General features: G+C 34.9%; 1 protein-coding gene and 1 pseudogene across 1 annotated transcript; both read left to right on the top strand.

The window, feature by feature from the left end:
* The first annotated feature begins 223 nt into the window (after nucleotides 1-223).
* Nucleotides 224-13,547, top strand: LOC133299314 (uncharacterized). Its single transcript, XM_061498768.1, has 15 exons — nucleotides 224-720; nucleotides 961-1,055; nucleotides 1,134-1,247; nucleotides 1,680-1,784; nucleotides 1,882-1,953; nucleotides 4,675-4,787; nucleotides 5,076-5,210; nucleotides 5,923-5,991; nucleotides 6,061-6,148; nucleotides 6,270-6,341; nucleotides 10,400-10,500; nucleotides 10,847-10,964; nucleotides 12,187-12,246; nucleotides 12,398-12,508; nucleotides 13,217-13,547. Exons 1-15 carry the CDS (start codon nucleotides 606-608, stop codon nucleotides 13,325-13,327), a joined length of 1,479 nt encoding a protein of 492 aa, XP_061354752.1. The 5' UTR covers nucleotides 224-605; the 3' UTR covers nucleotides 13,328-13,547.
* A 4,094-nt stretch (nucleotides 13,548-17,641) lies between these two features.
* LOC133299315 (cytochrome c1 1, heme protein, mitochondrial-like) lies at nucleotides 17,642-18,652 on the top strand (annotated as a pseudogene).
* The last annotated feature ends 7 nt before the right edge of the window (nucleotides 18,653-18,659 follow it).

Below are 18,659 nucleotides of genomic sequence, written 5' to 3'. Positions count from 1 at the left end.
AAAAAACAATATCAGTAATTTTTTGTTTTCTTTCCCTCAAAATCTAAATCAAACTCAACAACTCGACCGACAAACAGTAAAATGAAACAGACAAAAAAAAAATTGACCAGAAAAAAAAAAATAGCATTACAAATTTACAATATATTTTTTAGCATTGAAAAATAAAAACAGCTTTGAATAAATCAAAAAACAGTTTTAATTCGACGCTCTGCTTACCAAAAAAAAAAAAAAAAATCTCTGAAACTTCACTTCTGTGAGTTATGAACAATCGCTTTGCCATCTGAAGGAGAATTGAAACTTGCGAGGTTGCGAAGAAACCAAAACTTCGTTTGGTGAAAACGCATTTGTGTGACCCCACCTTCACCTTCACCTTCACCTTCGAGTGCTTTCGTTACTTTTTGGGAGGTGCGGTTACAGTCTATGAAGCGTGAATCTTAACATATGAATATAAATTGATGGGTTGTGTAAAAACCTTCTGTTTCATCTAGTCTGCACCTACCCTTTTCCATATATTGCATAAAAACGTTTCCTTTACGCCTTGGTTGCTTCAAGTATTAATTTTTTGGGGAGTGTTGCTGTAACTACGAAGAGGGTAGCTAGAAAAAATGGCAGTTTCGCAAGGGATGGATCGGGAAAAGAATGAAGTCATCCGTTTAGAGCGTGAAGCTGTCATTCCAATTCTGAAGCCCAGGCTCACAATGACATTGGCCAACCTTATTGGTATTATTTTTGTTGTTGTTGTTGTTTTGGTAGTTATAAAAGCATGTTTGGGATGAAATTCAATGTTATTTCCTACCCTTTAGATAATTTAGTTCAATAGTTCTTTTATGGAGTTCAAATTCTGTAGTTTTTTTCTTTTTTTTCTTTAATTAATTTAGACAAAGAAATATAGCATATGTTTTTTCTCCCTTCGAAGTTGCTGTTCTCTTTGTGCTTGAGTCTTTTGGGTAATATATGCAGAACATAGTTCCGACCGAGCTGAGTTTTTGAAGCTCTGCAAGAGAGTAGAGTACACAATCCGAGCTTGGTACCTTCTACAATTTGAGGACTTGATGGTATTATTCATTCCTTGATCTTTTGATATAGCTATCGATACCTTGTTGTTGTGGAGCCTGATTCTTTTATGTCTTCAGCAACTCTACTCCCTCTTTGACCCTGTGCATGGGGCACAGAAGTTGGAACAGCAGAAGCTAGCTCATGAAGAAATTGATGTACTTGAACAGAATTTCTTGACATACCTATTTCAGGTACTATCTCCACCTCATGCGTTACTAATGTAAAAATGATGGTATTTGTTATAAACTAACTCAACCTATGGTATTGATGAAGGGTGGGACAGTATAGGGATTGTGACTATGGCTGTATTGAGTTTACTTGTGTTATTGGAATAAATGAATGAATTGTATAATGGCTACTCTTTTAACACAGATCAATGGGGTTAAAAGTGTGTTGTAGGTTAAACACTGGGGTCATTAAAGGGTAAGGCTTAAGAGAAGGGTATAGCTTTAGGTAATCATAATACAAGTATCATTTTTTAGAGTTCCAAAACAAGAGGTATTTGGTAAATAAGATTTGCATGACTTAAATATTTGGTGCTGGACGAAAGAAAGTATCATTACGTATATCTTTTAAATATTTGTTTCTTATGTTGTATGAAGATTCTTTGATTCTTAATGCAGGTCATGGAAAAGAGCAACTTCAAGATAGTGACTGAAGATGAAATTGATGTTGCACATTCAGGCCAGTATCTTCTAAATCTTCCCATTACTGTTGATGAATCTAAGGTTTGTGCATAATATATGCCCCTTTAATTGCATAGGTTACCTGGGATGTTTGATTGTGCTGCTAATAGTTGCTGATGTCTGTTTTTTGCTAATGAAGCTTGACAAGACACTTTTAAAGAAATATTTTCAAGAGCATCATCATGATAACCTTCCAGATTTCTCTGATAAGGTATGCCTCTGAATCTGTTGTAGGAGGTACTTATGCATCAAGGATTTCTTGGTTCTGTAGCATTCATTATTTATTATCCGTGCTGGCAATTTCTCTCTCTCTCTCTCTCTCTGGTTTTTTTTTTTTTTTTTTTTTTTTTTTTTTTTTTTTTGGTTGGGGGGCGGCGGGGGGATTTGATTTGGTTCCAAGTGATGCTGTATGAAACTCATGAATTTATAAGTCATTACTGCCCATCTCTTTGAAATTTTTTCTTTTCAATTTGTGGGATGGTGTTTAATCTTTTTTTTCCAAGGTATGCTGACCTACATTATTTTTTTTATTTTTTTCCCTTTTAAGGTATTAAAACATCCTTCTAGTTTCATTATTGGAAATTAGAATCTTTTTTTGCATGCTCATTGATTCACTAAATATTTGTTCTAAGAAAAAGATCTTGCTTATTTAAAATGAAACAGTGGCGAGAAGGGAGCTTGATGAGGCCTTGATATTTGTTCTTAGTTTTACATGCTTCTTTCATGACACGGGCAATTGTTGAACTAATTTTCGAGAATTGGAAGATGGGGAGTACTTGAGAGTGTTAGAGTTTGGGTAAAATACAACCTCTCTAATGGGTAGGACCCATTATTTGGGATTTTTATCTTGAATCAGGGCTTCCTTAGGCCCTTATCTCCTAGAGGAAGATAAGGGAAAACCTCGATGCACAAGACTCCCCATCTTGCAAGGGTAAGGGTGAAGGTCGATTGTATGCGGTTTAATCTTGCATTTTTTGTGAAGAGGCTGCTTCCTATGCTTGAACCCATGGCCTTTCAGTCACAAGGAACAACCTTACTGTTGCTCCAACACTCACCCTCAAATGGGAAATTCTTGGTGCTAGTGTGTAAATGGGTCAAGCAGCCTATTAGGGGCTTACGGCTCGGCCTACATCAAGCCACGTCTAGCCTATAGGCCGACCTATATCATATTATTTATTTTAATTAAATTATTTAAATAAATTAATAAATAATATTATGTTAGAAAAATATAAAACCATTAATGTAGCCTCACCCAAAAACTTAAGCTTTTGGATTAAATTGATTCTTTACATAGTATCAGAGCCTCGGTCTCATGGGTTCGATCCTCACCGTCCCCCATTTAATTGATAATTAATCAAGTCTTGTGGAGTTTCTTAACACAAGTAGGCAGGCCTGTGCATTGTCCACCCTTCAAGCCCACCGGGCTCTTGTGTGAGGGATGTGTTAGAGAAATATAAAACCATTAATGTAGCCTCACCCAAAAGCTTAAGCTTTTGGGTTGTTCTTTACATATTATTTCATTTATTTTTTTATAATTTTTTATAGGTATTGAATGTTTCATAGGCTTAAATAGGCTAACAGGTCTAAGTCAGGTCTTTTGACTTTTTAATATAGGTCTTTACATCAAGCTAAGTCTGGCTAGACTCAAAATATTTTATATAGGTCTGGCCTATTTAAACTAAAGCTTAGCTTGACTCGGCCCGTTTATACACCCTTATCTGGTGCATAAAGCTCTTCAACTTAGAAGGGTAGGGGTGAGAGTCGATTATACGCAACCTTACTCTTGTATTTCTATGAAGAAACTATTTTCGAGACTTGAACCTGTGACCTTCCGATCACAAGGAGCAACCTTGCCGCTGTTCCATGGCTCACCTTTAGCCACTATAATTATAGATACAAGTGAAATAATTTATAACACACATTTAAATGCTCAAAAGTGAAAAGTTATCCAAAATTAAAGACTTGTTCATAATTAATAGTCAAAAGTCATAGTGAAGTTAATAACAACAGAAGTCAAGGAACATAAAGGAAAAATTAGGGGAAATCTCACTAAAATCAAAAATTGAAAAAATAGAGATCCGTTTGAAAGTCAGGGGAATACATTTAGACCTCTCTAAAAATGAAAAGAACCCAACACGTGAGGCTACCTCTCTGAACACAACCCACGGAAAGTATCAAAGAACAGAGGAAAGACACAACACAGATGCTGAAAAAATAAATAAATAAAAGAACAGAAACCTCTCTGAATAAGTGAGAACGTGGACAGAACTGAGACCAAAGGAGGGTTTTGCTATGATGCATGAAAGGAGCTTGCCAGAAACAATGCTATACTGCTGTGGGTTGGCCAGAAACGCCACTGAAAATCTGTGATCGGTAGCCGGAATCTTAGGAGGTCAGGCTTCATTGTTATTCATGGTGTCAACTCACAAATATGAGCGTGAAAGAAAGGTGCATTTAGTCTCGAATCAGAAACACGTAGGGTTTCTGATGTCAAACAAGGGGATTTGCAAAAATACCCCAAAAATGGATTCAATAACGCACAAAGCAGGGTGGGTAAATTGGGGAATTTTCCCTGTGAAGAATAGCAGCTGCTAAGAGCTGCAATTTTGCAGGATAGCAGCCGCAACTTCTGCAACTTCAAAATGCTCAATGACAATGAATGGGTAACAGCCTGAGGTCGCACCGTGATAACAGTGCTATATGTGCCATTGTTAACTATGGCGGGACTGCAGTTGATATTCCCTCCTCTCTTTCTCTCTTGCACACACTCACAGTAGAGGTTGATTCACAATTAGTTATTTTTTAATTTTGTGCATTGGATCAGAAAAAAATGTAATTAACACCTGCCAATACAAACACCAATCGAAGTTGTTTTGTTCCTCACACTTAGTCTGTTTGTGAAATGGCAAGCTAATACATCCTATTATTTTAGTATGTTATCTTTCGGCGTGGCATTGGACTTGATCGAACAACTGACTACTTTATCATGGAGAAGGTGGACATGCTCATTGGACGTTTTTGGGCATATCTGTTAAGATTAACTAGGTAAGCCAGCTCTTAGACTGGAAAGTGAATTTTATTGTTGACTCTAATGAATCATCCATTATGAGAAGTCATGATATTGATTATCATATTAACTTGTCTCAACAAAATCTTTAAAAGGTCAATGTAAAATAATTTCTTTTGCATGAATTATAATCAATATCATCTGCTTTATCTATGCAGTGAAAGACCATATTGTGGAATCTATACATGTGAACATACCAGAGTATACACAGCATGTTTCTTAAGCTTTTTTTTTTCAGAAACCTTTTAAAGTTGTGATGCTTGCAGGTTGGAAAAGCTTTTGTCCAGAAGGTCAAAAAGGCGTAATAAAAAAGATGCAAAGCAGGACAGTGAAATTAACTCTGAAGCAGATGGGGATGACCTATATGTTGAACGGATACGTCTTGAAAATATGCCACTAAGGTCCTATTGCATCTCTGTGTGTACTCTTGTGTGTGTTTGTTGTTGTTGCTGCTACTGTTTTTCTTGTTATCCTGTTATCTTATTTTCTTTGTGAGGACCCTTGATAGTTGATAGTGCATTTATATAACATTATTAATTTATTACTTGTAATAGATGCTTATCTGATGCATCTTATTCACGTTGACCATTCTGTGCAAGCTGAATGACATTGCTTCTGATAATCTAGATTTATGTAAATCCTGATTCTGCTTCCATTGAACCAAAGATTTAAATTCTCATTGTTTGCTCAATACTGCATAAAATTTTGGTACTAAATGTTACTTTGGAATTACTAGTTTACAACCATTACACTAATACAACCTCTGGAAAAGTTAACAATGACCATATCCAAGCTAATAGTCATTTTGGATCGAGGTTCTGGATCTTAAATTAGCTTAAGTACTGGGGCATAGAGAATTCTATTGTGATGAAAGTCTAAAACTTCAATTGTATATAGAATGGTTGGATTTAAGATTTGCTCATGGGTTAAGAAAATAGTTCAAATGCCTCAAAATTCCTCATACATTCAGTCAATCTTCTGATTTGTCTAAGAAGCACTGATGTTCCATTCTCACCAAAATTGCTGTGCTCATGCATCTAAGTTGCATAAATTTTGAATTTGTGATGATCTGGTCACTGACTCACTCATGAGATTGTTTGCTGCAATTGCCAGTGTCCGGAATTTGCTGGGCAAGACCATGATCCAAGAACCGACATTTGATAGGATAATTGTTGTCTACAGGTAGATATGCTTTATATATTCAAACTTCTATTGAAAATTTGAAATCTGAGATGAAAATTGTTTCTTCAGGAGCGCCAGTACCAAATCGAAAGCAGAACGAGGAATATATGTGAAGCATTTCAAAAATATTCCAATGGCTGATATGGAAATAGTTCTTGTGAGTTGCTTTGCCTCATTTGTGATGTATTTAGAAAACATTCCAATTTTTATTACCTAATTAACTTCTTCCCTGGCAAACACAAGTGATAACCTTGGTCAATAACTTTCTTACATGACAGCCAGAGAAGAAAAATCCTGGATTAACTCCAATGGATTGGGTCAAGTTTCTTGGATCAGCTATAGTTGGGCTGGTTAGTTTTACAACCTCAATAGAGTATTTTTTATTTTTGTGTTATGCTTTTTGTAGAAAATTAGAATTCAAACATGTTTCCGTTTTTATTTCCTATTAATTAGGATTGATTATGATTGATTAGGATTGATTATGATTGATTAGGATTAATTGTGATTGATTAGAATTGATTGTGATTAGGATTGTGATAGGATTGATTAGTCATCGCTTAGTCATTCTTAGCGATTCTTTCTTGTATAAATACTCACTCATGTAATTTATTCAATATCAATATACAAAAACTTCTTTTCAATATGGTATCAGAGCGGGTTCGTTCCTACCCTAATTCAAATCTGAAATAACCATCCAAACACTTCCATCACCGTCAAACACCTCCTAAACACCGCCTTGAATCTGTCCAACACAGAAACTTAGTTTACTGACCTCCGATCAAAAAAGTGAGGTGACCATTCGACTCAGAAGGATCCGACGAGTCGACCGCCGCTGGACCCATCGCCGTCAGCCGCTGCACGCGCCACCACGCGCCGCCTTCCAGACGTTTTTTTTCCGTCGCGACTTGCACAGACCTTCTCGTCGGCTTCTCCCCTTCCTGTTCCAGAGGTCAGATCAAAAGTTTACAAAACTTGATTTTTCATCAACGGTCAACCCTTCTCTTTTTATTCATGGCTTCCTCAAAACACTCTTTTTATTACCACGAGCAACCTCCTAAGGCCACTAGTCATGTGGTCCAGCAAGGTACAACTTTCCATGTTGATAGTCAAAATCATTGGATCCTTGATTCTGGAGCCTCTGATCATATGACAGGTAATCTTGGCTTGTTTTGTTCATACACTCCATATTCTGAACCTTCTCGGGTCAAGATCGCCGATGGCAGTTTTTCCCAGATTGCGGGACACGGAACCATTAAACTTTCTGAGCTGATTACTTTGACATCAGTTCTTTATGTTCCTTCTCTGACTTGTAATCTCATTTCCATTAGCAAGCTCACCTCTGAGTTCCATTGCTTTGCTAAATTCTTTCCACATGGTTGTGTTTTTCAGGAACAGGACTCGGAGAGGATGATTGGCAGTGCTAGAGAGGATGGTGGACTTTACTACTTTGAGGAGGATGTGACTCATGAAGCTGTTTTCGTAGAAAAAAACTCTGTTTCCTTTTGATTCATGTAATGATGTTATGCTGTGGCATCGTAGGCTAGGCCATCCAAATTTTATTTATCTCCAGAAGTTGTTGCCAAACTTATTTATTAATAAAAGTCCAAGTTTGTTTTCTTGTGATATTTGTCAACTTGCCAAGCATACTCGTGCTCATTATCCTTCTAAAGTTCACCATGACTCTTCCCCATTTTCCTTAATTCATAGCGACATATGGGGTCCAGCCCGTGTTAAAAATATTTCAGGTACTCGATGGTTCATTACCTTCATTGATGACCATTCTCGAGTTTGTTGGGTGTATCTTCTAAAGGATAAGTCCGATGCTGCATCCGTGTTTAAAAAATTTCATGCCATGGTTCAAACCCAATTCCAAGTTGCTATACAAATTCTTCGTACAGATAATGGCAAAGAGTATTTTAACTCTATTCTTGGAGAATATCTTTCCCAACATGGCATCCTTCACCAAAGCTCGTGTCCTGACACACCCCAACAAAACGGAGTTGCGGAAAGAAAAAACCGACATCTCCTTGAAGTTGCTCGGACTCTTATGTTTACCACGAGTGTTCCTAAATATCTTTGGGGAGAGGCAGTTCTCACTGCCTCGTATCTGATAAATCGAATGCCATCTCGCATTCTGAAATTTCAGTCTCCTCTTTCTAGTCTTGTTCGTATCTTCCCTTCCTTCCGAGGTGTCTCCTCCTTACCTCTCAAGTTATTTGGTTGTGTTGTATTTGTCCATATTCCCTCCCATCAACGGTCTAAGCTTGATCCTAAGTCTCTCCAGTGTGTCTTTATTGGTTATTCTCCTACTCAACGTGGCTATAAGTGTTATTCACCCTCTCTTCGTAAGGTCTTTGTCTCTATGGATGTCACTTTTTCTGAGAATGACCCTTTCTTCCCCTCGACTTCTCTTCAGGGGGAGTCTATAGGAGTAGATGAAGATCAGTCATGGGAACCTATTAATGCCACAGTATTACCTCTACTTTTGGAAACAGGGGGAGCTACAGAATCCTCACCATCAGGAGCCTCCTCAAAATGGGGACAAGTTTATAGCAGGCGAAAGCCTCCTCAAAGTGTGAATAACCCAGAGCCTCTACACTGCCAGGATTCTGAACCATGTTCTAGTTCCAGCACCCCAATACTTGAGTGTCATGGTGAAAATGATCTACACTTGCCCATTGCTCTCAGAAAAGGTACTCGATCTTGTACTACTCATCCTATTTCTAATCATATTTCATATGGAAAGTTGTCCCCAGGGTTTCGTGCTTTCAATACTATGTTGGATAGTACAAAGATACCGAGAAATATACATGAGGCTCTCAATGATAAAAAATGGAGGGATGTTGTCTTTGAAGAAATGAATGCTTTAGAAAGAAATGGAACTTGGGAGATAGTGACCCTACCCAAAGGAAAAAAGGCAGTAGGATGCAAATGGGTGTTTACAATAAAATTCAATGCAGATAATAGCATCAACAGATACAAGGCAAGATTGGTTGCAAAGGGTTTCACTCAGACTCATGGGATAGATTATCATGAGACTTTTGCTCCGGTTGCTAAAGTCAATACCATCCGAGTTCTCTTATCTCTTGCTGCCAATCTAGATTGGCCTCTGCAACAGTTAGATGTGAAGAATGCATTCCTAAATGGTGACTTACATGAAGAAGTCTATATGGATCCTCCACCTGGTTTTGAAAAGGGAAATGGATCAGTGTGTAAACTAAAAAAGTCTCTATATGGATTGAAACAGTCTCCCAGAGAATGGTTCGACAAATTCACACAAGCAGTCAAAAGAAGAGGCTTCATTCAAGCACAGACTGATCATACTCTCTTCCACAAACACTCTAAGGATGGTAAAATTGCTATTCTTATTGTATATGTAGATGATATAATTCTTACAGGTGATGATATTGAGGAATTGAACACCTTGAAGAAATTTCTAGCAGCTCAATTTGAACTCAAAGACCTTGGCACTCTCAAATATTTCCTTGGTATGGAAGTTGCTAGGAGCAAAACAGGCATCACTCTAACACAAAAGAAATATGTTCTAGATCTTTTGTTGGAAACAGGAATGTTAGGGTGTAAACCTGCTGAGACACCTGTGGAACCTAATACCAAGTTAGGTATTGAAGATGGGAATGAGGTGGATAAAGAACAATATCAGCGATTGGTTGGTAAACTAATCTACTTATCTCATACGCGTCCTGACATTGCCTTTGCGGTGAGTATGATTAGTCAATTCATGCACTCACCCAAGGAGAAGCATCTTAGTGCAGTCTATAGGGTGCTTAGATACCTCAAGAATACTCCAGGAAGAGGATTATTCTTTAAAAAGGGGTATAAAAGGACAATTGAAATCTACACTGATGCAGATTGGGCAGGCTCATCAGTAGACAGAAGATCTACCTCAGGCTATTGCACCTATGTGTGGGGAAATCTTGTTACTTGGAGAAGCAAAAAGCAAACAGTGGTTGCAAGAAGTAGTGCTGAAGCAGAATTTCGAGCTTTAGCTCATGGAGTTTGTGAAGGAATCTGGTTGAGAAGACTTCTTCAAGAGTTGAAGATTTCATATTCCCTACCAATAAAACTATATTGTGACAACAAGGCAGCTGTTAGCATTGCTCAAAATCCTGTGCATCATGATCGAACAAAGCACGTGGAAGTTGATCGTCACTTCATCAAAGAAAAATTAGATGATGGAAGTGTGCATTTGATATATGTTCCAACCAAAGAGCAAACGGCAGATGTCCTTACCAAGGGCCTACACCGTCCAGCATTCGAAGACTTGATTGGCAAGTCGGGAATGATCAATATTTACCTCCCAACTTGAGGGGGAGTGTAGAAAATTAGAATTCAAACATGTTTCCGTTTTTATTTTCTGAACTAATGCATTTAATGTTCTTCTTAGCAGGTTGCTGTAGTTAGTTCACTTGAAATGCCAACAGCTGATTGGTGGGTCATCATTGCTGTTCTCTCCACAGTAATTGGTTATTGTGCTAAGACATACTTCACGTAAGTATGTTTACTGTTTCCCTTCATTGGAAATATATGCTTTCCAATGATTATTATGATAGTCAGCTGCATATAACCCTGAAACTTGATCTATTTTAATGGGTAGTATTCTAAAGAAATCTTTTTACTCTTATATGGATTGTTGTATTTTTACTAAATCACTCTTTTTCCCACTAATGTTGGACTAGTCATTGCTCAATAGTCATGTTGCTCATTGAATCTTGTTCACATGTTCAATTACCACATTCGACAAGTTTGTGGTATGACAAGTTTGTGGTATATACAAGTAAATGCATTTGGCAAAATCTATTTAACCATTGTGGCTACTAATTTTTATTTCCCATAGGTTCCAACAAAATATGGCTCAATACCAAAATTTGATTACACAGTCAATGTATGACAAACAACTGGACAGCGGAAAGGGTACACTTCTCCATCTGTGTGACGATGTCATTCAACAGGAAGTAAGTGCTAGCTTGATGCACTCTGCTCTTTTTCCCAGTTAAATCAGTATCAATGATTTTTGTTAATATTTTTAGAATTTTGAAAAATAGGATACGGCTGGACAGTTCTATTAGAATAATCTGAGTCTGAAACTAGCCAGTTTGAGTCTGGTCAATCCTCAATAACCCTGTTTGGCCTAAAGTGGTCAGAACTCATCTAATCTGGCCATCTGACTTCATTAAAACATATCATGCATGTTGTACATATGATTAATAAGTTTTTTTTTCCGCTAATCTTTTTTTTAAGTATCCATGAGGTTGTAATCAAATAAAGATTTTTGCTTAGAAAGAAATTTTTTTTATAACGCATAACTCTAAATAATGAACAGTTGAACACTTATGCAAGGTTGTAAAGATCACAATGATTGATATAGGATCATACAATCTTACGCTGTTTTGTGGGATCTTCGTTCTCAATTACAATTACGTGCTCGGTTTGGTGAGATTGTGGTAGGATTATAGGGATCAGCTAATTTTGCAGTCTAGGCAGCCACCATCCAAGTGGCAGAGCAATCCAATTCTCAGGGGGAAAAAAAACAAAAAAAGAAACCAAGCCTACCAAAATCCTAAACACCCCATTTGATCTCTTTCTCTTATTCAACCTCATCTGGAACATCCCATTCGACCTCATTCTCTCATCTGAACCCTAATGCAATGGTCTGTGCTTGGTGCAACTTCAATTTGTGGGTGGTTTGACTGGGTCCCTGCTTGGGGTGACTCTGGCTAACGACTGGGTTTGACTGTGGCTAATCTGGGTTGTGGCTGAACTCTTTCTCCTTCAATCTGTTACTGTTTTGATCTGGGTGGGTGGTTATTGGTTTGCTTTTGCTTATTGTGCTCTGTTTCAGTGTTTGGTTCTGTTTTGGTTGGCTGTACTTGTGTTCTGGTTTTGCTGGTATGAAATTTTCATCTAGTGGGACTGGTGGTAGTGTGAAAACATCATTCAGTTGTGATTTAAAGGACTTAGAATTTATGTTACTTTGTATGTGATAGTCTAGTGTATTGGCAAGCGTGTAACCTTCAAAACTAAGAATTGAGTGATTAGATTGCTGGAAGATCATTTGTTAGTTGCTACTACTAGCCTTTAATTTGAGTCGCTTGCTTTTGATTTTTCGTTATGTAACTTTGCACTGTCAAACATTTAATCTGAAGGTTACTAATCTGAAATTCTTTAAATTTGTAGGTCAAAGAGGTAATAGTTTCATTCTTTATTCTGATGGAACAGGGCAAAGCTACAAGACAGGTATCTACATCAATATAGGTTTATAGAAATCTTGTTTTCTGTTCTCTTCTCCACCTTTTTTATTTTGAAATTCTATTTTATACTTATGGAAACAAGGTTTCTTGTAGTGTTACTCAAGTCCTTATGTTATCTATCTGATAATGTGAATCAGGATCTTGATCAATGGTGTGAGGAACTAATTAAAGAGGAGTTTGGGGAGGAATGTAATTTTGATGTGGATGATGCAGTTGGGAAATTGGAGAAATTGGGAATTGTTACTCGGGTGAGATTTCCCAAAATTCTCTCGTTCTAATTGAAGTATTTAATATTGCATCTCTTCAATGGAAAACTTGGGTTCCTTTTTTATGTAACTTTGTTTTTGTTATTTCCACTTCTTTTTATCTCTCTACATTTTAAAGTGAATGGTTGCAAATCTTTAAAGGTTAAATGAGTGTGCTAATAGCAGTTGGAAATTTCTTATAAGCAAATAGGAAAGATCATGTGTGGTGTTTCCTTTATAGTAGTATAGATGAATCTTTGTTGTCTAAATTTGTGTTAAATGTGCTATTGTTGAATTTGGTAATTTTTATTTTGGAAGTATTTGAAGAAATATTAATTGTTTGAGCCATGTTTGCCAATTAGAGATGAGTCATTGTATTTATCTTTTATCGCATTAATTTCATTTTAGAGATTTTAATATATTTCTAGACTGAATGAGAACATCAAGGAAAATTGAAACCTATGGATTATTATTATTATTTTGTTTGCTTTGTGTTAGTATCTTAAGTTGTAGCTACTAGATTTTGTCAACTAGTGTAAAACTCTTTTAAGGTTAGATTTTGTCAACTAGTGTAAAACTCTTTAAGGTTGATGAAATGGTATGCTGCTATGATTGCTAGGAGATTATTTTTGATTATTGTGACCCTAGGAAATTTTTGCTCTGAAGAGATTTTGATTTTTGTGTTGACTGTAAGCTGACCTTTGAATTCAGGATTCTATTGGTCGGTATCAATGTGTTGGGCTGAAACGGGCTAACGAGATCATTGGCACCACCACTGAAGAGCTTGTCCTTAAGGCAAGACAGGGAAACATTACTCCTTGATGGTGTTTACAATTGGTGCTTCTCAGTCTCATGTACATGTTAAACAATCCTAGAAGTTAGTTAATTTCTGCTTTCTGTTTATCCTCTTCTATATTTTTCATGTAAGTCTATGTCAATGTGTGTTGAAATTATAGAGATTTAGGTAGGGAAGGAATATAAGAGATAATAAAGACCGAATAACATGAAATTGGTATTGATTTTATGTGTTATGATGTGATATAAACTATAAAGCGTTAATTCCTATCTATTCTAAAAGTAGATTTCAAATTCTAATTTAATAAGAAAATAAATTGGGAAAAATAAATAAGTTAGGAAATTATTCCTAAGTGATCATATTAGATACTATAAATTAATTTTGGAATAAATATTTTATTAAAATGAATTCCATATTTGGAATAGTTCATTAAAAACAAAGTTTTCTTGTGTGTTACATAAATATATTTTCTGGTATAAAACTTCAAGAATATTATATTGTGCTCTATATATAACAAACGAATAAAGAAAAAAAGATAAAAAAAAAGGGTGATTTAAATACATATTCTCAAATCGACCATAAATAATCTTGCTGCCAAGAATGGAATTTCGATTTTTGATTTATTGTCTTATGAGGAATATTTACAATTATTATAAAGGATAAAATATATATAATTCCCTTTAGTTATAGTTTAATTTCGTAAAGTATCTTATTAAATTTTAGTAACTAGATTTCACGAAATTACTAAATTTACAAAGTAGTGAATTTAATTTGACGCAAATGTGAAAAAAAAAACCTTCCTAAAGAAAATAATATGTGACATTTGATGAATTATGAAGCATTTTTCGTGGGTTGGAGTTGGCTTAGAACGAAGAATTTAATAATGTTATCATAGAAAGTGATTCTTCAAGTGCGATTATTGTGCTCACTTCGGATAGTGAAAGAGTCCGTGAGCTTCAACTTGTTGCTCGTATGTAGACATGGATTAGAAAAAATTGGCAGGTTCATTTGCAACATACATACAGAGAAGGAAATATCTGCACAAATTGGTTGGCAAACTACATTCTTAATGTCAATGATCTTGCGGACTAGATGACATTTGTGGAATCTCTGAGTGGTATACTATTGTTATATCAGGCTGATCTTGCCTTTGTAGGGGGGAGCAAGTCATTGGTATTTATTAATTAGTTTTTTTTTTCTGTTTTTTTTTTCCTTTTTGTTTGGGCCTTAACTGTTGTTTACCAAAAAAAAATTACAAAGTTTTGAGTCACGTGAGAGTTTTTGTAATAGATTTATAGTTGAAGGGTTCTTTCTGTTTAAACATAATATAAATTGTTATTTATTAGCTTAATCTATATAAGTTATATTACATGTAAAAGTCTATGGAAGAATTTTTTAGGATGAGACTAATTTTATCATTGCATAGGCCAACAAAATGGTTTAAGTTTACTTATCGCCTTAATTTACTTTTCCTTTTTATTCTTGATTTTGACCTATGAATAGGAGAATAGAATTAGTGAATGCAAACAACCATGCTTCGAGGTGGATCATATGTACCAAAATCATTAGTGCATTTACGAGATAATGCAAGAGACAATTTCATCTCTCCTCAATTGTGGATTGTGGTTAGAAATTATCTCTTGCATTATCTCACTTATGATCTTAGTCCACAAAATCCATCTCTAAGCATGGATGTTGTAACAGGAGATAAAGTTATCTCAAGCAACTTGAGACACGATAAGTCCATATATATATATATATATATATATATATATATATATATATATATATATATGGGGAGTGATCTTTTGACTCTAGAGTGAAACTTACAACTCTTACTCCTTATCTCAACCGTTGATTTTTGCCCATCTAACGGTTATCTATAACAATTAATTAATTATTTATTTCAAATAAATAATAACAGTTAGATGGACAAAAATCAACGGTTGAGATGAAGAGTAAGAGTTGTAAATCTTACTCTAGAGTCAAAAGATCTCTCCCTATATATATATATATATATATATATATATATATATATATATATATATATATATATATAAGTCTCTTTAATCCTTTCCTAATTCCATCTAAGTCTATTGAAATTTAAGTATCCAATTATGAACCAATTTAGTTAACTAACAATACTAAATCAGTAATTTAAGTATCCAATTATGAACCAATTTAGTTAACTAACAATATTAAACCAGTATTGATTATACAAAATTAAAAATTTTATAGTTAAATTATAAATTTTTTATTTCACATGTCAACATCAGACGAGTCATGCCTAATTTAAGTGTGAGTGTCTCGTGGATGACGCTCAACTTAGGCATGAGTGGTCACGCTCAATCAGAGCATGACACATTGCAATACACGAGTAAATAATTTCAAAACAGTAATAAATTCATAATTATTTGTTTAAATTGCAATTAATTAATTTTTGTGCCTAAATTTTTGAACAATTTTTACAATAAAATGTATTAAATACTGTATTATTTAATATGCAATCCTTCAACAAATTTAACGTAGGATTGTTTTTTTTTCATTTGAGTTTCACTTCAAGAGCTATGTAATTTATTTATTTTTGGGAAAAATGTCACACATTTTGGGTTGTTTCAACTTCTAAAAAGCAATGTGTGCTTTGAAGCCAGAGATAAAATTATCTCAAGTAACTTGATAAACGATAAGTTATATATATATATATATATATATATATATATATATAAATGTAAGTCTCTTTAATCATTTCCTAATTCTATCTAAGTCTATTGAAATTTAAGTATCCAATTATGAACCAATTTAGTTAACTAACAATATTAAATCAGTATTGATTATACAAAAGTAAAAATTTTATAGTTAAATTATAAATTTTTTATATCACATGTCAACATCAGACGAGTCATGCCTAATTTAGGTTAGGCATGAGTGGTTACGCTCAATCAGAGAATGACACATTGCAATACACGAGTAAATAATTTCAAAACAGTAATAAATTTATAATTATTTGTTTAAATTGCAATTAATTAATTTTTATGCCTAAATTTTTGAACAATTTTTACAATAAAATGTATTAAATACTGTATTATTTAATATGCAATCCTTCAACAAATTTAACATGTAAATTTCTTTTTTCATTTGAGTTTCACTTCAAGAGCTATGTAATTTATTAATTTTTGGGAAAAATGTCACATTTTGGATTGGTTTCAACTTTTAAAAAGCAAAAAAGTAATGGTTTAAGCCACAAACCAATGCGGTCTTGGAGGTTCATGAAGTTTTCTGCGTCGCTGCTCAGATAAGGCAGCCAGAGCAATCAGAGACGACGGTTGCGGTAAGCAACACACATAGCTGTTAAGCACAAATTTAACGTAGGATTGTTTTTTTTTTTTTCATTTGAGTTTCACTTCAAGAGCTATGTAATTTATTTTTTTTGGGAAAAATGTCACACATTTTGGGTTGTTTCAACATCTAAAAACAATGTGTGTTTTGAAGCCAGAGATAAAATTATCTCAAGCAACTTGATAAACGATAAGTTATATATATATATATATATATATATATATATATATATATATATATATAAATGTAAATGTAAGTGGTTACGCTCAATCAGAGAATGACACATTGCAATACACGAGTAAATAATTTCAAAACAGTAATAAATTTATAATTATTTGTTTAAATTGCAATTAATTAATTTTTATGCCTAAATTTTTGAACAATTTTTACAATAAAATGTATTAAATACTGTATTGCAATTTTTGAACAATTTTTATATATAAATGTAAGTCTCTTTAATCATTTCCTAATTCTATCTAAGTCTATTGAAATTTAACTATCCAATTATGAACCAATTTAGTTAACTAACAATACTAAATCAGTAATTTAAGTATCCAATTATGAACCAATTTAGTTAACTAACAATATTAAATCAGTATTGATTATACAAAAGTAAAAATTTTATAGTTAAATTATAAATTTTTTATATCACATGTCAACATCAGACGAGTCATGCCTAATTTAGGTTAGGCGTGAGTGGTTACGCTCAATCAGAGAATGACACATTGCAATACACGAGTAAATAATTTCAAAACAGTAATAAATTTATAATTATTTGTTTAAATTGCAATTAATTAATTTTTATGCCTAAATTTTTGATTAATTTTTACAATAAAATGTATTAAATACTGTATTATTTAATATGCAATCCTTCAACAAATTTAACATGTAAATTTCTTTTTTCATTTGAGTTTCACATCAAGAGCTATGTAATTTATTAATTTTTGGGAAAAATGTCACATTTTGGATTGGTTTCAACTTTTAAAAAGTAAAAAAGTAATGGTTTAAGCCACAAACCAATGCGGTCTTGGAGGTTCATGAAGTTTTCTGCATCGCTGCTCTGATAAGGCAGCCAGAGCAATCAGAGACGGTGGTTGCGGTTAGCAACACACATAGCCGTTAAGCACGTCTCTGGCTGCTAAACGCATAATCACGATCAAATACTTTTCCAACACCGCAATACTTGTTAATCGTAAGGCGTTGTCAGAGTATATAAACACTAAAAGTTTTGAAAGCTTGTCGATGTGGGACATAAAAACGCAATGGGTGCAGAGCTATTGTGCCCTTTGACCATTCAAGCTTCGTCTTCGCTTCCATTTCTGTGGACTGAGATGGCTGGAGGTATTATTCAGCAGTTATTGAGGAGGAAACTCCAGCCTCATTCTACTAACCCTTCCTTTTTGTCATCCATCATAGCAAAGAAAGATGATGCTGGCTCTACTGGCAGCAGGTCCTTAAGAGCACTTGCATTAATTGGAGCTGGTGTGTCAGGGATTTTGAGTTTTGCAACAACAGCATCAGCTGATGAAGCCGAGCATGGCCTGGCATGTATCCATGGCCTCACAAGGGCATCCTCAGTTCATATGATCATGGTTCGATTCGTCGTGGTCATCAAGTTTATACACAAGTCTGTGCTTCCTGCCATTCTATGTCTTTGATATCGTACCGTGATTTGGTTGGTGTCGCTTATACAGAAGATGAGGTAAAGGCTATGGCAGCTGAGATTGAGGTGGTTGATGGCCCTAATGATGAGGGTGAGATGTTTACCCGCCCTGGTAAACTCAGCGATCGTTTTCCTCAGCCATATGCAAATGAATCAGCTGCTAGGTTTGCTAATGGAGGAGCTTATCCCCCAGATCTAAGTCTTATTACCAAAGCCCGTCACAATGGTCAGAACTATATGTATTTATTTGCCCTTCTAACCGGTTATCGTGACCCTCCTGCTGGGTGTTTCGATTAGAGAGGGACTTCACTATAATCCTTATTTTCCTGGTGGAGCAATTGCCATGCCTAAAATGCTTG

Source organism: Gastrolobium bilobum, unplaced genomic scaffold, assembly GCF_033153095.1.
Source record: "Gastrolobium bilobum isolate Gb01-03AN ecotype WA unplaced genomic scaffold, APGP_CSIRO_Gbil_v1 utg13105, whole genome shotgun sequence".
Lineage (NCBI taxonomy): Eukaryota > Viridiplantae > Streptophyta > Magnoliopsida > Fabales > Fabaceae > Gastrolobium > Gastrolobium bilobum.
This window is presented reverse-complemented; position numbering and strand designations above follow the sequence as displayed.